At 38.5% G+C, this 24,053-nt stretch overlaps 2 protein-coding genes across 4 annotated transcripts in view; both read left to right on the top strand.

The window, feature by feature from the left end:
* LOC107215556 overlaps positions 1-24,053 on the top strand; it is a gene marked incomplete at its 5' end in the record, with an annotated part of 821,761 nt that overhangs the window by 272,765 nt on the left and 524,943 nt on the right. The window lies entirely within an intron of this gene.
* ADAM22 (ADAM metallopeptidase domain 22) overlaps positions 9,185-24,053 on the top strand; it is a 56,009-nt gene continuing 41,140 nt past the window's right edge. For all 3 annotated transcript variants that reach the window (XM_033511833.1, XM_033511835.1, XM_033511834.1), the window contains exons 1-7: positions 9,185-9,261; positions 12,880-12,943; positions 13,366-13,435; positions 18,579-18,649; positions 19,144-19,218; positions 21,296-21,367; positions 22,392-22,558. In XM_033511833.1, coding sequence (XP_033367724.1) covers positions 12,884-12,943; positions 13,366-13,435; positions 18,579-18,649; positions 19,144-19,218; positions 21,296-21,367; positions 22,392-22,558 — 515 coding nt within the window. In that variant the 5' untranslated portion in view covers positions 9,185-9,261; positions 12,880-12,883. The remainder of the gene's footprint in view (positions 9,262-12,879; positions 12,944-13,365; positions 13,436-18,578; positions 18,650-19,143; positions 19,219-21,295; positions 21,368-22,391; positions 22,559-24,053) is intronic.

The raw sequence follows: 24,053 nt of genomic DNA on the forward strand, positions 1-24,053 counted from the left end.
GGGCGGTGTGTGTCTGTGCACACCTGGGCCTGTGTTCAATGAGACCTCATCCCAAGTGGCATTCCAATAATTCATTGTTATCTCCACAAGTACAAACTCATCATAAGTCTACAATAATTTGTGGGGCAGACAGAGGAAACACTTAACCAGTGAGCAGGTAATTTAAATATTTGACTGCTATGTTTCCAGTCTTATAGCAAGGTGCTTCTAACCATCATTTTCCAGTTAGGGCACTCACTGTCTGAGAAGAATCTCTTACTATTCTTCAGGCTTTGGTAACTCACTGTCGTGGTGTGTGCCACAATGAATCCCTAAATGCACCTTCAGGGCCTGGAGCACACCACCGATAGAACTCGCAACAAAGGAGCAAGGGATGGATCCTTGTTTGGATATCCCAAAGGGTTTAATCTCTGAAGGGGTCCAGGGACAAAGACAAAAATGAGCAAAGGGCACAGGATTAAATACAGGGTGACAGGGGTGGAGCTGAGGGTCAGGGTCCAACCAGAACAAGGGAAAATGGTGCAAAGGCATGGCTAGGGACTGGGGAAACCAATAGGGTAGTGGGGGTGGAGCAATGCAGCAAACTGGGGCCAATAGGAATCTGGGGAAGGGAGAACATTCTGGGGATTAACCATAAATGGCAAATGGGGGCGGAACAGAGATTACATGAATTTGGTGAACCAGTAGAACATCGAACCTTGAGAACTGTTTGTATGTGTCTGCAAAGGTCCATGGGAAGGAGAGCTTTTCTCTCTCTATACTAGAGGGTTGTTCTCCCTGTTTACCTTTGCCCCTTCAGGGCTGACGCACAACCACTCTAAGGGCAGGACCCTGGCCTTCCCCAGCTCACCATTTTATAACCAAAGAAGAAGGTGTTTCAGCTGTCAGGGAAGCCTGTGTGCTAAACAGGCTTTTCTGTAAGGGGTTGCACTTTCTCCTGAAAAGTGGAGTGCCAGCTGGGCTGGCAGAGGATGGGAGGGGAGTGCAGGAAGACTCAGCCCTGGGAGGCTGGAGCCTGGGGCTGGTGGGGAGCTCTGCGTGAGTCTACCTGAAACTTGCACAACCTGCTGATGAAAACCGGAAAGGAACAAATCATAAATAATGCAGGAATTATGTATGCCTGTTTCTGGCAGAGCTTTTTTGGCTGTGTACAGAGACTAGAGAAGCCATTATTATCAGAAAAATCACTCTTTATCTTGTTTGAGAGAAGACTTTGAATAAGGGTTCCTGTAATGTTGCCAGATCTCCTCTCTCCTATGCCCTCAACAGAGCTCTGTTGGCCTCATGGCAAATTACTAACAAATCTAGGCCATAATCTACTTTTTAGTGATAGCAGTAAACTAAGTAAAGAAGAGCTGACAGGGAGTCTGTGATTCTGACACAGTTTAGCAGGGGGTTCCTGCAAGGTTGATCTTCAGAGTACTCCCATCAAATGTTTTCATTAATGACTTATGTAAAAAAAAGTATGTATATATTAATGAAATTTGCCAATGGTGCAAAACTGAGAAGCATTACAATGGGCAGAAGGATCAGCTGGAGAACTGAATATCTTTTGACCAATGGAGTAAATAAAAACCAAATAGAACAAATGGCAACTTCTCACGCTTAGGGACTAATTATAGGTGTTTGTGCTGTACAATGGAAGTCTATAAATTGCAAGTTCCACAAGAAGGGGAAGATTAGAGTGCAGTAGTAGAACGGAATGGCAGGATGGAAACAAACTGTGGTCCAGAGTATACTGGTCAAATTACTTTCTCTAGGTTTTGACAGGAATTAATGTTACCGTATGTGTCTTGACAAAATTTTTTAATTTCTGTGTATTTTCCGTTACTCTGGACATCTTTCTTTTTCAGTAGTGTCGTGCTGTCACACTAAGTTGATGGGCATTGAGAAATATCTCACTTTCCTGTTGTAGCATTGTTTGAATTCTGGAAGGAAGCCCTTTGGGGTTTAGAAAACATAGTATCCTCTATGGGAAACCTGGGGAAGATAATCAGCCCTCATATATAGTGCATTTGCTTGTCCTAATGATCCTGCAGGCTGGCACTTTAAATGCACATTTTCAGTAGCTTTTTAAAACATCTGATTATCTCCCTGTTATTACTAGCTTACTTTTTATATACATCCTACTATTGAGGAGAAGAAAACCGAAAGTAACAGCTTTCCATATTAGGAGTTATTCCCAGGTCATGGTTTTGAATATACTACACTGGAATGAATCCCAGATCATGATTCACGTAGGATTTTGCAGGTTTAATTATCTTGTCTTCCTTTTCTTTTTGACATAAAAAAAAAGAATAAGAAAAAAATCCTGTGGGTTTAACTAGTCCTGCAGGGGAAAATGTCAGAAAATTATTCCAGGGATTAAAAAGTGCATTTCACTGTGGATGTGGACCCCAGTGATGGGGGGTGCTGGTTCTGCTGAAGTGACAAGTCAAGCCACTGTGTGACCATCAGGAGTCACCTCCTGAGTACTCTGCCACAGTTTTCTCTTGTTCCAGAAGGAGGACAGCTTGAACTTGCAGAAAAATCTTGCCTGACTTTGTGCACCTCATGAGTTATTTTCCATGAGCTGCAACAACATACAGCATATATAGCCAGAGAGTGGTAGCAACCAAGTAATCTCAGACCATACGAGGACTGAGTATGGCTAATAGAAATTAATTACTGCTATAACACTAAAGAACATAAAATCACTTTGTAGATGCCCTTATTAAAAAATAAAAGTATCTTTTTTGGATTTAGCTTAATCCCTTTGAGGGGGAATTAAGCTAAGCAAACAGAAGCTGCTGTACTTCTGAAGGAGTGCTTCCATGCAAGGCTTCAGTGTGCTTTAGTTTGACATCTTTACTTTCTTCATCTTGACTTCTGTAAGTAGCTTTGCCTAGACATGTCTGTTGTGGATACCAAACTGGCACTGTATTATAAACAGTAGGTTAATGTTTCTAGACACAGCCTCAAGCTCTGTGAATTTTCTTTTAAAGAGAAAGTTCTGTCATTCAGAAATAATAGGCCAATGAGGATATCAGAGTTGTATTGTTTTCTATTTTCCTCAGAACTTTATGTCCTGCTGACTGATTGGTATCCAGGTAGATGTTGTGTTTATAGTAATCTTGTAAATCACAACATTACACCTTGGCTTCAGATTCAGGGTAGGCTGATGAGCTGATGTGGCAGATCAGAATGTGTAGATTATAAGGAATTTCCATACTGTCCCTTAAAATGTTTGCTTCCACTTCCCTGGAATAGGCATGCAGGAGTGGGACAAAATGACTGTCATTTAAATGTATGTATGCATGCCACGACTAGGAGACACTCGCCACTGCTACAAGAACTATCTTAAACACAGCAACAGGGTAGGCAGAAGAGGTAACTTTTTCTCCTCTGCCTCATCTTTGCCTGGCAGCTGATGATAAAAAATAATTTTCCCTAACACTAAGGTAAGTCAAGGCAAGTCAAGAATCTGTTTCTCAAGCAGATGCCAAGGCAGCTTCCACAGCAGATGGTGTTGCGTTGGCATGAGCTCTCTGTCCACACCCTGCAGTGTTTTGTGGAGCATCTTCTCTCATAGCTACTGGGCAGTAAACACAACCCTCATTTGGCCTCTGAACTGGGAAGCTGGGCTGATATCTTGTGCCATCTGCTGAAGGCTCCTGCTGTGAGTCACTGATGGCAGTTGGAGCGAGTCGCCTGCGTGCAGGATCCTGTCACATACACGTGTGTCTGTTTTTTAAGAGTGCTGCCAACAGGCTTTAAACATGGGCATTTTGTGGAGAAGGCTTAGAAGCATCTGTGCCTTATCCTAATTTTGGAATCCATGTCTCTGATTTCAGAATCTGAAACAGCGTTATAATCTAATGTCACTACAGCGTGTCGACTCTGAGTTATATGAGCACATGTGATAGCCATCCTCCTCTACAAAGGGACGGCTCCGTTCACAATTCCAGAACATTTGGCTTTCATGCATCTGCAGTCCAGAAACTACTCTGCAAAGAGGTGGTGCCCGGTCCCTGGCATTGTTACTGAGCTGAGTAACAGCTGAACTCAGGGCTCAGCACAGTTCCACAGCAGGCCCCCTGCCAATTGCCCTAGTGCATGTCAATTAAAAGATGTTTTGTCTCATTGCAGTTACACAGGTCAAAGTGCCATTTTGACTTTTCTATTTACTAATACAAACCCATTCATAACAAGTTGTTTTCTGCCACAGAAGTCAGCCAGTGAGGGTGCATTTTCTTTTCCTTTTGCTGTTGACCTTGCAGCCTTAGTTATGTATTTTTGTAACTAGTGGCCCTGTAATGGGTAGCTCTTTAAACAGCTAATCGTTATCTGGCAGCTAATCATTATCTAGCATTCACAGAATGGTGGCTTGAGCCTTAGCTGGCCTTTTGGGAGCTTTCTGCTGGAAGGAAAGAAGGAGATAAGTTACTAGGATTTGAATTAAACCAGCAATCTCATTTCCTTTGGATTTAAGAGTGTTAAAATAGGAATATGTAGGAGAAGGAAGGTATTAATTTTAAGGTCAGTGCCTTGCTGTCACACGAGTTTTACTGGTGAGTGCCTCTCTTAATTGCAGAAAATAGCTTACTTAGATATCCGATGTAGAAAGCAGATGAATGTGCATCCTTATTTTCCTCCCCTGGGAAGGTCATAGTGTCTCTGAGGCGAATAACAAGCCCTGCCAGTGTATGGTCAGCAGATGCTTTCTGCACTGTGACTGCAGAGAGGAGTGAACTGCCACCATTAATGACTGTCGGGGCTGTTCTTTTGCTTTACTTATTTCACCTTTTATTATGAGTATTAGTTAATGTGTTTTTCAGCTCTTTCATGTCTGCTCAGCAGTTGGTGCCTCTCAAAGCAGGGACAAACTATCTTAAAGGATAAAAATGGGAACAGATTTTATTCACATTGCTGACATCTGTGTCTTACCATTTTTTAGCATCTTTGCCACACTACGTACCCGACAGGTTGCAGGAGGACTTGTACTGACATGGGCAAAAAGGTTGCATCTGGTTAGAGATGAACTGTAGCAGTTCACAGGGTAAACAGCCCTAATTCAGGATTTTGCTACAATTATCCAACTTAAGCATCAAGATGAAGGCAATCTTATGAACTGACAACTATTGTAATGATTAACTTGTTTTAATTGACCCTGGAGTCATTCTGGTTTTTATTTCTTTTTATTATTTGTAGGATGTTATTTTTATCTTTCCAAATCCATAAACTTCTTTATAAAAAATTGTATTTTCTGTTCTGCCCTTGGACATCACCAGTAGGTTGTCCCTCATGTTGAGAAGGTTCATGCAGGATGGATAACTTACTGATCCAAGGAAATTGTCAACAGAGTGCTATGGGCATTGGCAGAAATTTTGCCTTGCATGGTGCAAACCACAGCATGAACAGTGGCTGTGTGCCTCGTGGAGGCAAAAATGTTGAACTTCTCTCTGCTGTTGCATTAGCATGCCTTTAGATATGGCATAAGGTCTGCCTGTGTGTGTTGCAGGTTTGTGTCACAGCCCTTGTCACCAGGCTGACCTTGTCTCATAGGAGATGACATTTACCCTAATTTTCTCCTAGACTCTAGAGTGACCAGGTTCATTTTTAGAGCAGAAGTGGGTCAGTGTGCTGCTCTGACTTATGGCTGGCATATGTTCGAAGAGTGGTCTGATTTCCTCTCATCTTGCACTGAACCATTCCCCAGTACTGGCAAAGGCCAGTGTGGAGGTTTGATTTGCTGAGATGGGCAGTTACTGCTTTTGAGAGAACAGAGAGAGGCTCTATTAGCTACAGGAAGCCAATAGCTCTTCACAAAAGACCCTTGATGTTCTGGACTGAGCTGTAGTTGGTGCTAATTTCAGCTCTAAAGAGAACTCTTAATTATCATATGGGGACAGAATATTTTTAAGAAAAAAATGAAGATTTTTTTTTTTTTTCTGCTTTTGTCTCACTGCTAAAGATACCAGAAGAGAGACAATCTCTGTCCTTCAGGGAGTGTTTTCCAAGAGCAGAGTAAAAGAAGATAGGTATGATAATTATATTTAGTGTTTGGTGGTCTTAGCCCTCTCACATACTGTGATTTCTCCTCTAACACAGTGAATTTTATAGCAGCACCTGCTATGAAACAGCTTTAGTACAAGGCAATCCCAGCACAATTTCAGCCTCAGCTCTATAGTGAAGCAACAACAGTAAACTTCTTGGCCAAAATCATATGTGCTTGAAGAAACCTGTCCTGTAGAGCCCCTTCATGTGTCCTGACTCAGTACAGAACCTTTAACTCATAGGCTCATTAAGGTTGGAAATCACTTCCAAGTTCATTAAGTCCAGCCTTTGACCAAACACCACCATACTAACTAAACCATGACACTGAGTGCCACATCCAGTGGTTTCCTAAATGCTTCTATTCTCAGAATTTGTAGCTTTAAGTACTCTTACAGGGGTCAAAACTAGAACCTTGCTATTATTAGCACCATGCTCTAACCACTTCAGATAATCTCATGCATCAAGTACTTGGGAAAAAACTATCTTCATTTAAAGAAGTTAAAATAAATTTTATTAGCTTAAGTTCATTTTAACTGTTTTGAAGTGACTTATGTTATGATGATAGGAATATAAGTACATACATAAAAAATATCTCCCGGATGTTAACATATAGAAAGGAATGTTTTGTAGTGGTAAGAACTGGTCCCTGAGACTGAGATCAGAGTTGAGTTTCTATGTCCACCAGAATTACCATGAACTCTAGTAGATTGATGAGTTGAATTGATTTGACTAAATACAGTAGAGTTTGTGTTTCTCAATTGTACTTTTCCCAGACAAGAATTTAGAGCTATTTTTCTTATATTTTTCTTTTCTAGATCTATATGCATATTTTTCCCCTTGGATTTTTTACAGAATAAATTAATTTGGAGGTACTGTCATGGGACATTTATTTGATGCTCATTCAAAAGATCAAAACACACTTTTGAGCCACAGACTGGATTCTTTGTATGAAAAAATGTTCCTCCTGGTTGAAAAGACATGGTTTGCAAACTAATGGAGCCTGAGATTCTATTTCTGGTACATATTAACTACATTTTCTGAGAACAAACCAATTTGTGTAATTACTCCAAATTCCTTCCACAGCTAGAAGTCTGTACAACTCCCTACTGATGGTCTTTTCAGTATTATTCCCATATCCATGCACTTATTCCAGTTAGATCTTTTACAGAAATACTACTTCAAGAATTCTCTTTAGAGAGTATGCTTTATAAAGTTTTAGATCATCCATATGGTTTGATTGTTTGTTTTGTTATTTGCTTACTGGAGTCTCTCTTTGTTTACTTCTTATTCATATATTCCAAAGGGACTGGAAAGCCTTAAGCAGTTCCATGATCCTGTAGTGGGGGACACCCTACTGACTGAAAGAAGGAAATCTCAAGTGAAGAGAGCTTAAAATAGCTAAGAGATAGGAAGTAAATAGGTGTAGAAAGGAGGATAAAATGAGCCAAGGTTTCAGGAAAAACAAAGAAGGATGTAGTCTCTCTGAAATCAAATTAAATGAGGATATTGGTGGTTAAAATGTATGTGAGTGCAAAGCAGAAATTAAAACACTCTCCTTTTCGATGATTCTTGATCTGTGTCCCAAGGTCTTGATAGTCAGGAGAGATGCTGGTCCAGAGTGATGGGTCATGCACCTGCTGCCAGACACACCTTGTTGTAGCCTGGTTTGGGGCAGCCCCAGAGCTTCTTACCAACGTGAGACAAGGCATCAAACATTACCTGTGTGGCACCAGTTTCCCTTCAGACTTCTGAGCAGAGAGGTGCCCATGGTGAGCAGTGAGGTGGTCACTCTGCTGGTCAGTGTGGTGTAGAACTTCCTTTGACCAGGCTGAGATCAAGTCTGTTTCCCTGTGAGCAGCTGTGCTCTAACAAACAGGCTCCTACACTCTCTTAAGGAGTGCACCTCAAACCAGAGGCACCAATACATTGTAGCTGCTTTCAACAATAGATTCCACATGTTGTAGAAAACAGAATAGGATTTTCTGATCAAAACACAAAACTAGCAATATAGCATACATATTTTCTTGCCTTTAGCCTGATCTTGATTTTATTTTTTTTCGTATTTGAAAAATAAAGACCAAAAGCATTTGATGTCAGATGTCTAAAATGACTGTGCTATACATCATGCAAGTGACTGCTGGCTTTTGAAAAAGCTGTAATTGTAATGCCTTTCCCTCCCTCTAGTAAATGGACATAAATATTCACAGGGCTGGGTACATTAGGCTAGGTAGATTATTCATTCATTTGCTGTAAGAGGTATTTGCAAATAAATGCTATTAAAAAAACCAAACACTGAAAATCTGAAAATCTCCTTCATAGTCCTTTAACCAATGCATTACAGCATAGCTGATTTTGGCAAGACACTAATAGGTAAGTTCTTCTGAAGAGTACGTCAGTGAAAAAATTTAATGGACGTTTGAATTGTTTTTCTAATTTTGCATACAAATATTGATATTGTACGATACTGAATAAATTTATTGCATATGCAGTAGGGCTTACATCCCTAACAGTGAAACCAGGGGGGATTTTTTCAGTGGATTCTGCTGGATTTTATTTGAGAGGTATACATTTCATTGGCAGAAGAGAGGAGGCAAATATTCATTTTCATTGTATTCCTTTACTACTTAGTTATTCTTAGAGTTTCCATTAGTTTTGGAGCTCTAGTGACTACTTCTGAGTTGGTCTTCTTTTTTCAATCAAGCATTATTATTATTATTTTGTTAGCATACCTTTCTCCTCAGAAGGAGGAAATTGCCTTACCCTCAGAGCAGAGTTCATCAGAGTCATGTGCAGAGCAGATGTTGAGTCTAAGGCCTCTACTTCCAACTCTTTTTCTAGTCAATGAAGAAAGATGAGCACTTCTGGAGTAATTTGTCTCTGAAATCCATCTCAGGATGTCAGGGATTTCGCACTGAAATTGTGAAATACGCCATTTGGTGTAAAGTGTTGAGATGATGGTGTTTGTCTAAGTACCAAACCAAGGCTCAAAGAAGATGGGGTGAACACCCCTATGAGTGACAGTCAGTTCCTGGTGCCATGTCAATGGCTTGGCAATGTGTTTATGGAAAAGCAGTCTTTGACAGGATGGAGTGTGATGATGTGGAATGTCCTATGGATTTACAATCTCAATTTCCAATTTCAGGGAGGAGAACATTGCTATTATCAGGGAAAAATTAGAGGAAATCCTGTATCATTTGTTGCCTTGTCAACATGCCATGGATTACAGTAAGTCTGCTGTTTTGTTTTTAATGACCTTTGTTTGTTACTCTTTTAAGCAAAATCAAGTTGTTTATAGTAAAATAATACATGTATATTGTAAAATAAGTGCTATTTATTTTCCTATTAGTTTGTCACCAATATTAAGTAATCAACAATCTTCAGAATTTCCTTTTTTTCTAAACTGAGGACTTATGACAGTGGCCAGGTAGTGTTTTAGGATAATTTATTATAGAGATAGCAGAGTATAAGTAGCTGAAAACACCCTATTCTAGAATAAAAACAATGCCAATGAATTATTTGGAAGTTGTGTTCTTTTGTTTTTGCTATAATGATGTATACTTTATTTCTTTTCTAGTCTCTTTACAAAGAAAATGTCAGTTTAGAATTTATCTTGGACTATCCACTTTTGTTAATGGAATTTCTGGCCTTAAACTGTGTGTATGGGGTAATACCTTGCATATAGTAAAATCTTGAAAAATCTAGAAGAAAAGGTAAAAGAGGGTGCAATAATTTCTATTTGAAGTATATAATTTTACTTATAATTAAAGCATCTGTCAACTGAAGATTACATGAAGATGTGTATGGATTGTATAGCTTTTGGACCTGTCTACTTTTGGCACTATTGAATGATGCTAGTCAGATTTTCAGATCAACCAAGTGCCTGTCACTTTTAGGAATTACAGGATCTCAGCACTTCTAATACTGACATCAGCTTGAAAAGTCATGGCACCAAGTAAGCCTGTGTGGGATTACCTGAGCTTTACCCTTTGCTGTGGAAGCAGGGCTCAGCTGATGGAAATCTTCCCCAGCCTATTGTGTATCTGCAGCTATTCTGTAGTTCTGGTATCAGTCATATAAGCGTCTTTTATGAGTAGCGTCTTTCTTTTATAGTTGTATATTTGTTATGGAGGGGAGAATGCATGCAGAAGACTTGTCATCCTTGCACTTGTCTGATTTACAGCTCAAGAAACTTGAGCCCAGTTTAAAGAATAGACAGTGAGCCTAAAAATAGTAGCTTCCTAATGCATCCTGAGCCACTGTGTGCCTTCCATTAGCAGTGATCCATTAGGTCTTGGCCCCTGCTAACTCCTAGGAGAAAAAGCAGAAACCAAGGAGAGCCTGCATATGTCTTTCCCTGCCTTCTTTTTGTGAGTTTATGCTAAAAACTGGCTGTTCTGCTGCTCTGTATTCTTAAATGGCCTAATATCCAAATTGGTCCCTTCTAAAGAGACATGATAGATGATGCATTTTTTTCATTGTATGATTCAGCTACCTCTTGAGAGGTATCTCCCCATCTCCTAAACACCCCCTTTTCCCCCCCGATATAAAAAAGTTTCAGCTGAGTTCTTTCATACAAGCTTACTCTAATAAGGCTGATATTTCAGGCATCTAGTAAGAGAAAGTAATGTTTCCTGAGCTGTATTAAACTCACATTCTCTGACACTGCATTTCCATCTTTGCAACTAGCTCCTACACATGATTTTAAATGACAAGGAATTACTAGAAACTTAGACTTGCAATCAGAGTGTCTTGCTGGAATAAAGGTAGCTGGGGAGAGTTGTCCTCTGCAAGGTCTGTGGGGCAGGAGCTTTACTTTCATGAATTTTAGGAAGTACATAAGACAGAACAGATGCCTTTAGGAGAATAACAAGCTTTATATTTCTAAAGGTCATGTCAGTCTCCTCTTTTGTGTATTTGTACCTCTAGATCTCAGCCAGTAACAGCAGAATTTTTCATACATGAGAAAAAAATGTTGGGGTTTTTAATCACAAGTTATGAGTTCTTCTTTTAGTAATGTCTGTTTTGCATCCTTCCTTTTATTAGTTAAATCGATCACATGACTGGCTGACAGAATACCTGAAATTATAGATGTCTTCTTAACGACTTGGCAAATGACACAGTGACAAATGGCTAATGACAAATGTACCTCTGCAGCCTTAACTTCAAGCAAGCCATTTTTGCTTGGATTTTTGTTTTGTTTGTTTTCTGCGGGCTATGCAGCAGCCATGGTTTCCTATGAGTTAACAAAAGGAAGACTTTGGATGCAAAGTCCAGCGGATGCTGGGATATGAGTGAGCTATAGCGGGCTCCGGGGCTGGTAGGCGAGGGCACAGCCAGCAGGCACGGCTGGGATCTTGCTGCCGGCTGCTGGTGAACGTAAAAACTGCCGTCCCTGCCGTGAATTGGACTGTCACGGCTACAAATGTGGTTGTCTGAAGAATACACATCATCAAAATGCAGGCTTTTGAAATGCTTTGCTTTCTCTCTAGCAGCCATGTGCGTGTGGTTTATTCAGAGCGCACTAGGTCTGTGGTAGCTGGTTGGAGAAGAGCCATGAATGCTTTGAGTGTGCAGGTCAGGTGTGTATTATTGTGTAATAGTCACAATAATCAGTGACTATTATTCTTGTCACTGCTGAGTGACTCGATCAGAGGTCAGTGCTACTGGGAGCAGCAGTCTCACGAGAAGCCCTTCGCCCACAGCGCTTCAACTTGCAGACCATGCTAAACTAAAGTTCCAATTAGAGGGAAGTTTTTCCTGATAAAGAGCTATAGGATGTTCCCCAACCTCATTGTATTTCCAAGCAAAGAAGCTTCAGCAGATGTTAGAATATTTTGCTTTAACTGTATAGACAGTATTTATTTTTGGAAGAATAGGCACCTGTAATTTGAAAGGAGAAGCAGCTTTACATTGTAGTTATACTTGATATATGTTATACAGTCAGTAACCCAGGTTACTTCTGTGAATGACAGTTTTGCTGATTAAAAAAATGCTGCATAAGAAAAAATAAAAGTATCTGCTTTTGTTGCCTGTTATTCCTGTTTGTTTTGGGTCTTTTTAACAATAACGTAAGTAAATAAAAAAATCTTACTTTCATGCCGTTGTTTTGTGCTATGTTCAAGTTTAGGCATGTTGTACTCATATTTAGGGCCAAGTTTAAACACCTTAGCAATGGCCCTTTGAAAAGGACATGCTGATACAGCCTAATCCCAGCTATGTGTGTATGCCACTGCAGTAAAGGTAAAACTACTTAAAAAATATTCTGGTTTGGTTGAAGATCAGAATGTATTGATACAAGAAATAACCTTTGTTTTTCTGCTCTTACAGAGTAATATTTGTACCAACACTTTCTTTAAATGAAATGCTAAGGGAAGAGTTAATTAAAAAACCATTAAAACCTAAAGATGATTCAATTCAATACCATTTTTATTTGGTGAAAGCTATGCATATGTTCTAAATATGTGTTCCTGAAGAAAGGTCCCTTATTTATCTGTTGCAGGTAGATATTTCCTGCATGGGAGGAGAGGCTTTTAACTGGACTTTCAGTCAGTTAAATTAGTCCATTTTGTGTTTATATGTATTGTAGAGAAGGTTTCTGGAAGAAAGACGAGTTTCACCGCAGAAGAAAATCTTTCTGAAATGAAGAAACAAAAGATTGATCCAGAATTGCATTCAGTTCCGGAAACCATTTTAAACCCTTTCTTTCCCAAATATTTAAATTTTTAAAGTATATTAACTGTAAGAAGTTAATTTCATGTTGCACATAGGATCATCTTGGTTTAGTTTTTGTTAAATCTTAGTGTTTGTTTACTAAGTTGTATTTATATTTCCTGCTCTTGACAGTGGGATGTTCTATGATGGAAATCATACTTACCTTATTGAACCTGATGAAAACTACACTTCAGATGTAAGTAGAACTTACAGTAGTCCCGCTGTGTTTTTTGAGTGCAGTGATCCATGGGTACAGTGTAGGCATAAGGATGTGGGACCACAGGGTCATCCCCTCATTCCCAACTCATTTGCCTCATATCCTCCAGATGTGAAACTCCCTCTTCACAGACAAAAGCAGACCTCCAAAAATTAGACACTGGTGTGTCTGTATGTGTGTGCTCTGTAGCATTTGGCTGTAGAGCACTGCAGCATTAGAGGAGGGTCTCTTGGAGCCAGCAACAGAAGCCTGTGAGTGCCCAGTCCCCTTCTCTGGCCCTTACAACTTGCATGTTCACTGGTGTGTGTGGGGTAACAAGAACCTTTGGAATTGTCTGTTTAATGCTCATGAGATGGATTAATCTTTCCTGATGTAATATGGGTAATTACTTACTATTTCAGGATGACTTCCATTTCCACTCTGTTTACAAATCCAAGTTGTTTGAATTTCCTTCAGTCGACCTGCCTTCTGGTATGATTTTTTATATATTCATGACTTACTGAGTGTTTTAGTCTAAGGCCAAATTTGTTGATTATACTTGATTGATTGTCTTCTGAGAGTATATTGTTTTGTTAGATTTACCTTTTTTCACCCAATGAAATTAAAAAAATACTGAAAAAACCCCCATTTTGAAATAGTGAAAGTGCAGGAAAAGAATCTGAAGTGATGAAAAAGCCCTGAATAACAATGAATGAAACCTCTCCTTGACCTTCATGCTGTGATACATTTTTCTCTTAACAGGTCATGTGGTCTGTGGGCTGGATTATGTGCTAGTAGTTGTAGAGAGGAAAGGAAAGCCTAGAGGTGATGAAAATAAACACCACATTGATGGTGGTTGATAACTCTTCATGGGTTTTTCCTGTTTAGAGATACAGGGTGAGTACATGGAGTGAGCATAAGCCTGGGAGACGAGAAGTTACCAAATGTCATTGCTGTTCAGTGACTTTCATCTCCAGTCTGGTCAGCATCTCTCACAGTACTGGCTATGATGAGGGCTGAGCATTTCAGTGCAAATGAATTTGGAGGCTGAAGTAGCTTCAAGTGCTTGTAGTGATGAATGCCTATATTGTGTGTGTGTGAAGGGAGAAAGTTTTTTGTAAAAAATGGGTTTTCATCTGAGAGGTTGGCTTGTTAATTGAAGCTAAAATTGCAGTATTTATGACATATCCCCATTCTGTCAAGCATTTGCCAGTTTTACAGATGTGTTTTCCTGCTCTACAACACATATCCTAGATAAATATAACTGTCCTTTTTAGACACTGACATTTTGGTAGAAACCATCTCCAGACTAATTTCTTCAGGAGAATTACAGATGTTTGGTCATCTTGCTACAAACTATTTGTCCTATGGTAACATTTGGATCTGAGATCTTGCCTTAGAGCACAGTTTGTGCAGTTTTTCCAGTTGTTAAGCATAGCAGAATCATTCAGGGAGCTAATGAGAAAAGAAAAAAAAAAAAGAAAAAAAATAGCTTAAATTGCTTGAGGTTGCCTTAATTTCAGTTCTGAAGAAGGAATCTGTCTGAATCTAAACAAAAACAGTGTCCCAGCTTGGTGCCTCCTGTCCTATGATGATGGTTGCCCAGGTGAGGTAGAGGCAATGCTGGGATGGAAGGACACAAGCACAAAAGGCTCATGACATTTGTGCAGGGCATTGATCTCTGTGTCACAAAACTTCCTGTGTACCTGCATCTTACACATGTACTGTGCTTATTACCTGTGCTTGCAGAGATGGTAGTGTAATGAGAGCAATTTATTGTACATAAAGTCAAATAATAAAGTGAATCATTTATCTAATTTTCTTGAGGACATAATTCAAAAGAATGGAAATAATGCAACAAATGCTGAGTTTAAAATAAACCTTCTCTCTCAGGTTGTTAAACTGAGACACTGCTAGTGTTGGTACTTATTTTCTATAAGCTGTTTTATAAGATTTCCTAATTAGTGAAATTTTATATTTTCAAGATTTTGGAATAAAATTGTTTTCTGCTTTTAAAATTATGAAAAGGGATTAATTGCAACTAAATGCCCCAGTTTCACCTCCACCAAAGCTTCTTGATTTTCAAAAAACTGTCAAACTAGAGCTTCACATCTTGTTTTGTTTATTTGTTTTCTCACAAAAATCTAGACATGCTTGTACAGTTTTGATTTTACTATAGATAACAAAGAAATAGTTTCTGGCTTTGCTGTACAAAGCCCAGCATGTGACATAATGGAACATGTTGCCATCTAGATAGAACCAGAATCACAGGATTGTAGAAGAGGTTAAAAAGGAAATTCAGCTGCAGAGTGCTAGTCTTCTCAGTTGTGAAAGTATTTGTAGTGTGGAAAAGATGTACAGGGTGCTAAACTTTATGTTTAGGGTCCCATGTATGGAGAAATAGACTTTAATTCACAGCCTCCTGTCCCATGTGCCCACACTTGTTTTTGTAAAGTAGTCTGAAAAGGTATTTCTAATGTTTGTAGTGAAAATTACATGTTCATGTATAACATTCCTCATTAGGAAACCCACCATTTTTTCTTTGGCTGTGATTATTCAATTTATCTCTGTCTGTAATTCATGTTCCATGCATAGCTCCCAAGGATAAGAGCTCCACCAGTACTGCTTCTTCCCTGCCAGTGTGGAGAGGTCTGACTGCTATCTTGACTTGACTTCTTTTTCTTTAAATAATATTTGCAATTAATTACTAATGGTATTGTTGTGATTGATTTTTTGAAAGTACTACAACGAAATTGTTATTAGCAGCAGCAAGCACTGTGCTGGTGTATGTCATCATAACTACTCTCATAATTTATCTATTTGACTGGCCTAAGGAGATTTTCCGTGAAGCCAAGATTTTTTCTCTTATCTTTAGAAGAGTGTGTGTGTAAAGTAAGATTTCCACTCAGCCTTTCCAGTGCATTAGGAATGAACTGGATAGATCACCAGCTTCAATACTGGCATTAGAAAGGGAAAAAAAAATAATGTGATAGGGATTATTCAGTATCAGTGATAGTAGAAGCACACACTATTATATCACGGTTCAGTAGCAATGTACTTTATACATTCGTTTGCTCCTTGGGTATTAAAAAAATCCCACAAACTGTTGCAGAAAAGAATTTATTGTATCGTGCTTTGCAATGGTCTGAGGAATAATGAGGATTTTAAATAAGGAAGCTTGGACAGATGACTTGGCATGCTTAGATCATTTGACTTTGTATTTACTGGACTGTGTTTTTCCTCACAATCTCTGTTGAGATTTACAATGTGCTGGCATGGTTTTAAATAACAATATGTTATCAAAGGTGCTGTTTTTCAAATAATACATATCAGATGTCCTTTTCTATTGGGATCACATGAAAAATATGTAGATGCAACACTTAGGAATATGGTTTAGTGGGACTCGGCAGTATTAGGTTTAAGTTGGAGTCGATTTTAGCAATCTTTTCCAACCAAGATGATCCTATGATTCTGTGAATCTTCATGACATTTTTTCAAGGTAATATATTCCCATCAAAATATCTGCTAGGCTCTCTCAACTATCAACATTCCCTGTGATTTTGCTGGTCATGTTCTTTTGCCTGAGGGTCCTTGGCAGGAAATGCAACCTGTGTGCATTTATCCATCTTGAGTCATAAGGCAGTGTTAATATGTGTTAATGTGTTAATGGTAATGGCTGCATCATTTCCCTTAGAGATGACTGACTTCCGATTGTGGATAAAATAATCACATTTGCTGGTAAAGTTATCTGAGACCCATACATACATACTGTAAATTATGATTTTATTGATTGAAAAGTGTTATTTTTACCAGTTTCATTATGCATGTTACAAAACCAAAAATGACAGGTTGAGATCCAGTTGTGTGGCACTAGAACAGAGTCTAAACTAATTAACATACATAAAGCATAATCAAAAGCATTGTAAAAGTTTTTCAATATTTAGTTTCTCATCACTGCAAGTTCAAGAGTCTGGAGGTCTTTAAGCATTAAATAAGGAGCTTGGTTGTGATTTAATTTATCCTTGGTCTTTTTTCTAAAGAAAATCCTCAAGTGCATTGGTGTAACCATGAAAACATTTTTAAGCAGAGAGCCTATGGTTGTCCAGGTTGCTCCATGAAAAGATATCTGCAAACCTCACATACCAAAATGACACTATAGTCCCTAATTTACCCAAGACAATAACAGTTAGTCATGCTTCATTTTCCTGGTTTGTCTTATTAGTAATTTGCTGCTCCTGGTTAAGATTTTCACTTAGGCCTGGCAATATCTTGTCAGATGGACAACTCAACTTCGTGTTTTCAGATTTTGGTGATATGGCAGCCCTGTACCATCATGGTTTTAATCCTATTTTTGACTTTCCTGCAGAAATTGTACCATTAATATACAGCAGGAAGTGAAACTGCGAGAATCTTTCCTGTCTCACCAGCAAAAGTGAACCTATCAGGAATTTGTAAAACAAGCAGAAGTTGTGTACAAAACATATGTGAAGTGGAAGTCCCTTAATTTACACAGCTCCAGCAATCCTATAGTGCTATAGGGGTGTTCTATGAGCTTCTCTGCAGGACTGGTAAAATCACTGGAGCACTGAAAGAAGTTTTCAGTTCCTTGAAGCTCAAAGGATGTCCAAAGCTGCAGAAGGCACAAAAGAGGGAAAGCAGTAAAAGGAGAAAAACATTATTACTAACAAAGCAACTGCAAACATTTAATTTGCATGAATCAGAGAAAGATCTTGGGGTTATGTGAATAGCGAATGCATTTATACAAGATAAGGAAAGAGCTTTATTTCATATAGGGAAAAGAGAGGCAGGGACTTTGAATCTAAAATTAAAGAAGGAAAATGACTTCTTGGACATTTGAAAGGGTGAGAGCAAGTGCTGTCTTCTGCTTAGTTTATAAGTTCTTTTCCATGAGGGGCTATTAATGGATTTGGTGAAAAGGATTTGGCAAAAGAATAAACTACTTGATGCTTATGATTAGAGGTTTAAGAAGTTAAAGACACAGAGGGATTAGCAGGGAGGAATATTGTGTTGGTAAGAGAGCATTGCCAAAGTCTCATAAGGTTTCTCCCAACTCTGACATATTTTGCTTTGTGAATATAATCGTCTTAAAGCATTAATTCTGCCTTCCATGCTCTTCTTATTAATTTAGGTAGCTATTGCAAGAGCTCTGTGAATGTCTGCTGAATTCCCAAAAATGTAATTCACTCCATGGAAGTACTATGCTAATAATATTTCATGCCCAGTATTGGTGAAGTTTTGGCACAGAACATCTCTTATACACATCTAGATGTAAAATGTAATTCACTCCATGGAAGTACTATGCTAATAATATTTCATGCCCAGTATTGGTGAAGTTTTGGCACAGAACATCTGCTGTGCTTTCTGAAGCGTGACACCCACAGATCATCTGTTTCAACAAACCCAGATTATCACTAGTAGTTTTTAATAAGAGCCCTGTTCCTGGGAAGCATCTGTAGGCTTGCCCCCCTTCTAGCTGGAAACTTGAGGAAATGAGTTGTTGCTGCATCGGAAGCACTGAAGGATGCCATACTACTGTCATGTTGCATCAGGGACACTAATTGCTAGGTTATATTTTTGTAAATATTCAATGTATTTGTCTGTGTTTTCTGCTTAGAGTTCTGGCAGATGAATACTACATCACAGAATTTTGTTGTAAGGCCAAGACACAAAAGAAGGAAAAGGCAGGTAAGTGCCAATATGCTTGTTTATAAGAAATGTGCCATCAAGTTTGTTTCATGTCTGCTGAGTTGGTTTGTGTAGATGGAGTCCTGCTGCTCCTGCTATTTTGGCATGAGATCTCTGCATCAATACAGCTAATACAAAATGAGTTATCTAATCTGAGCTAAACATTGATGGCTTCTCTTGGACAATGCCTACCCGAAGAGTTAGGAAATTTTAGAATACTGCTACATTGCAAATTAAAAAGTAGGCAAAATATTTTTGCTCATTTTGAGTATAGTTTTATCAGAAACTCCCATAATAAAACCTGCCTATTTTTTATGTTGCAATAGTGACAAGTAGCTAGTTTATCTCACTTTATTTTGTTTCAAAATAAATATTCTAAACAGAGACTTCATTCCCTTTATTATTAAAGTGGGGAAGCCACTAAGAGGAGATGTTTGTTACCAGTTACACTCTCTGTATTGTTAAACTCTCTTAGAATTACATTCTCTCTGTAGGTTCGTCAGATTCCACGTAAAGTTGAAGAGGAAACAAAATACATTGAGTTGATGATTGTAAATGATCATCTAATGGTAAGACTGACACTTTTCAACATCTTGCAATTAGCATCAAATTGTCTTAATTTATCCAGACAGCATAACAATAAAGGACACTATAAGGCCAGAATAAATTCAGCATGCCCTTAATAGAAGAGATTATGGTCTCATTAGCCATTGAGGATGAAGATCAAACCATTTATCATTGGTTTTGAATTTTGGCAAGTTAACTTCACCGAGAATGCAACTAGGCCTGAGATATATCAGATGAAAGAAGGGTCAGAAAGTAACTAATGACAGTGTGACTTATGCTGATGATTTTCTTTCTGGCTTTCCTGAGCGTTTCTCTTAGTTACAGGCACTCAGCAATCCACAGTGCAGTTATTTCAATTGTGCAGCAGCTGTTGAAAATGGGGATATTAACAGTGACTAGATTTTTTTGATATGTCCCAATCAATGTAGAGAAAATTTTTTTGTTAAACTTTTATTCTTTGTCTGGGAGAATACAGTAAAGTTTTTAACATAGTGGAAAAAGACATAATAAAAGTGTATTGAAGAAAAGCCAGACTCATTCAAGTGGGAAAAAGCAGTTTTATGTCAGTGAAAATGATTTATTAATCATCTAATGAAGGAAATATCAAAGGAAATGACAAATTCTTCATCACTTTCCGTGTTCAAAGGTAGCTTCAAGCACAAACAATGGATTTGCTTGTGGAAATAACTGGATAAAGTTCAGACCTGTAGTGCCCGTCCTGACTGGTGATGTTAGATGATTTTATGGTCCACTGTGGCTTTAAAATCAAAATATTTCTATGAATCTTGTCTGCTTCTTCTGTAATGTGCAGTAATTCTCTCAAGCAATACCTGAATTGGCAAAAATAGATATGAGAGTGTACAAGGGTACAAGAAGTGTGCCACTGTCCTTAATCAGTGTACTCCTCCACCAGCTCACTTTGGAGATACAGGAATAAATTATTGGATTAAAACTAATAATATTGATGAAAATTCCTTAAATCAGTGTAACTGTGTAATCAGTGTTTGATCCTAAAGACCTGAAGCCACAACTTTTCCCTTGGGATCCTATCTGTTCAGGCAGATTTTCTTCAAGGACAGTGTTTCCTAATTTTGTGTAATCACAGCTACTGCAAGAGTCAGTCCAGTTAGGAGTTTATTCTCTTAAGTAAGTGCCAGTGATCAAAGAAGCCAAATAAGTTTCTCCTGTGAGCAGGAAATATCATTTGCTCTGGGCTTAACTTCTTTGTTTTTGGTGGTTTTCCCCCCATTCTTGCTTGAAAGGATGCCTTTCCTACACCACAGTTGTGGGGAACTTCTTGCCTGCTAAAAGATTCTAACTTTTAATACGGACTATTTTCATTCCAAAATCAAGCAAGATGGCAAAACATTTCTGAAAATCTTATACACTTTATCTTAAATTCTTCTGAGATACCTGTGACTTTCACATCCACAATGCTCATTCATAACTGGTTTTTTTATTCTGCAAATAGGAGGAGGAGGAGGAAGACAGCTGTTTCCAGTGGCATTTTTATAACACTGCACTACAAATTTCAGTAAAGGTGCCATTGGAGTCTGATTGCTGAAGTGGTTTGAATCAGTTACTGTGACATTATGAGTGTGTCAAAGTAGACAAGAAGAAAACCAGAGAACAGCTTAAGAGAGAAAATTGAGAAAACAGGGAGTCTGATGGATTAAAACATGGATGCAGGCACTTCTGGGATAACACATCTTAAGGAATCTCAGCTATAGAAGTTTTTGTTGCTAATTTCTACATTGGCACTTGTGATTAATTTTAAGATTGTCAACAATAATGATAATGAAGAGAGTAACAGAATGTTCCTGTTCTTATATAATTTTCCAGTAAAGATCCTAGGGTACTTTCTAAGGAGGAATTGACATCCTCACAACAGCTGTTGTAAAGTCTATCAGTAATGTGCATTTCTGAACAATTTTCTACTATTGGTTATAAACAACAAGAGACAAACATTGTGCAGGGGCTTTATTGTTGATATAATTTCTCTTTACTTCACGGTGTTTTGGAAATGGACCTTGTTTTTCCAGAATCTGTACCAGTTACAGGTCTGTGCTTGTTTCACAGTGTAAAAAGCACCGTTTGTCAGTCGGCCATACCAACAGCTATGCTAAATCAGTTGTGAACATGGCAGATTTAGTAAGTATCACTCAACTATATGTTGTTTTACGTGTGAGATGAGTCATAAGATTCTCCTGACGAAAGATGCAGGAGTTGTCAGTTCATGGTATAACAATAATATGTTAATACAGTAATGTATATGAAGATTACAGATTTTCATCTAGAACCACGATCATTCACGGTACCAAGGCTTTGCCTAACATAAAGCATCAGAGGGGATTTATTTTGTGGCTTTAAGCATTTAGGTATCCAGCTGGATTGGTCCCTTGAGTCTGAGTTTTAAAGAACACCTTAGACACTACAATTTCTAGCACAGGATCCCTGTTTTGACAATTTCAAACCCAAAAGACAATCTGAAATTCTAATGCATTAAAATTTCTCCAGAAAAAGTGCACTTGAGTAAATGAGTTAGAATAGGGACATACACATGAACTATGTGGATTATATTTGTGATGTTAAATTGGTTGATTTAACATTGGTGCTGGCTCTTGCACCTCACCACAGGAAAGTATTAGAAAAAGAAAAGTATTACTAGAAGAAGAAAATGCTTGGTGTAGAGTGTTAAGGCAGCATTGAAAGGATGTCCCTTTCTTGTGATTCAGCCAGCATGAGCTGAAATACTCCTGTAGGCATATATAACAATGAAAAATATGGCTTTATAGATCATTATTCCACATAAGAGGGCCCTTGTGTGTCACTGGGTGAGCTGGCTGTTATAAAAGACCCATTAATTTCAAATCTTTGAACTATTTGGAATGTAGTAATTTTTCAAAAATCACTTTTTTCTTTTATGTACCTCTGCCTGTGTAGGCTAAGGGAAGGCTAAGAGAACTGATTGAAGAATTAAGCCTAAAATTTTGGTTTTATTTGGTTTTTATGTTCGTTGGTTTTAAGGGAGATAAAATCACCTACAAGGATGTAAAGTGTGCTAGAATAAGCTAAATATTTAGTTATGTAAAAAGGCAAGCTGTAGCAAAAAGGGGTAAACCTCACCTTTCTTCTATTTGACGTAATGTATTTGTTCATTCTCTTAATGTACTAGATATATAAAGAACAACTTAACACCAGGATAGTATTGGTTGCCATGGAAACCTGGGCTACTGATAACAAGTTCACCATATCTGAAAACCCCTTGGTGACTCTACGTGAGTTTATGAAATATAGGAGGGATTTTATCAGAGAGAAAAGTGACGCAGTTCACCTTTTTTCGTACGTAACCTTGTGTGATGTTTTATTACTGGGTTTTTTCCTTTCCTTGGGGGTTGCTTCTCACAAGGGGCTGATGCATCTCCTTTCTCTTGTGTGTGTAATCCACAATAATTCAGAAAATAATGTTTTGGATGGGGAGGTGGGAAAAATTAGTGCACAAACTGCCTGCCAGTGCAACTAGAGGTTTGACTCATATTTTAGTTTTAACATACTAAACCTGAGCTGCATGCTCTGTAATTCTTTGTTATTCTGTGCAATCACCTACTCCACAAGTGCAGCTATCTGGAGTCATGCATGGTTCCACCTCAGAGGTTGGCTTCTTCAGCAATAGAGCTCGGATTATTTAAAGACAGAACATTGGTTTTGAAACCAATGAGGTTTTCTGCTTAAGTGCACTATGGCCTGCTTCACTTTGCTGAATGACCTGCATGCTGCAGGGTTACTGAAGTGTTTCAGATCCTCAAAACAGTTTGTTCTCCCAAGACATTTGAGCTGTAAGAACACTAAACTGAGAGGAATGTAATTTTCTCTAAATATCTTGTTTTGAAAATAAGATTGATATAATAAAATATACTTACAAAAATACAGGATAGATACATGGCTGAGATTTTTGATCCACACAAGACATGCCAAACAAATATCTCTGTTGGAGTCTTTTTTCTCTCTGCTGACTGTTTTAGGAGCCTGTAAGAATAAACTTAACTTGAACACCTCGCTTCACATGACTTCAGTAGGGTTCCAGGATATACAAGCCCAGTATCCACCCTCAGAATTTTTGCACGTGCTTAGTTACTGCCACTGATTTCTGCCTTGAAAAAAGCTAGTAAGATCTGCAAGAAGTGCTTGCAGATTTTGGTTTCTCTGTGTCTCAGATCTTCATCTCTTATATGGGAATCAGCTTTTTTCATATCCTTCGTGTATCTTCTCTGGTGACATTGTAAAGTCTTTGGGGGAAAAGTCTGGCTCTTGTGAATGTGTGTGGATTGACTAGGACAAAAGAGAGCCCTATTTGGCCTGTAGCTGGGACTCTGGGTACCACTGTAATGCTAATTCCAGTGCTATCCATAGCACCACCACCAATGGTGTTTGTGGTATTACATTCATAGATTGTTTAGAAACAGCAGTTTCTGAAATTGTGTCTGTGAGTGAAACACAGCTAAGTTGAGAGGTGGGGGTAGCTGGTGTGAGGGTACAATGGTTACAAATGAGCTTCCACCTTTCGCACAGTTATCCTATTGTGATCCTTCTTGGTGTTTTTCTCTTCTCACCTGAGAAAAATAATTTGCCAGATGGATCAGTACTCTCAGGTGGAGCAGAGTATATTTTGTCTCCAGTAACTGGCAGTCATTCATGCTGATGTGGTCAGCACCAAAGAGGTGATGAGATTTAGGCTCAGAGGCTCGTATCTGTTCCTCGGATAAGATTGGCTGTAGTTCCAGGGAGTTTTCACCTACCTTTGCATCTTGTGCTAATACATCTCCCCTTGAGTTTTACC

Source organism: Parus major, chromosome 2 (assembly GCF_001522545.3).
Source record: "Parus major isolate Abel chromosome 2, Parus_major1.1, whole genome shotgun sequence".
Classification (NCBI taxonomy): domain Eukaryota; kingdom Metazoa; phylum Chordata; class Aves; order Passeriformes; family Paridae; genus Parus; species Parus major.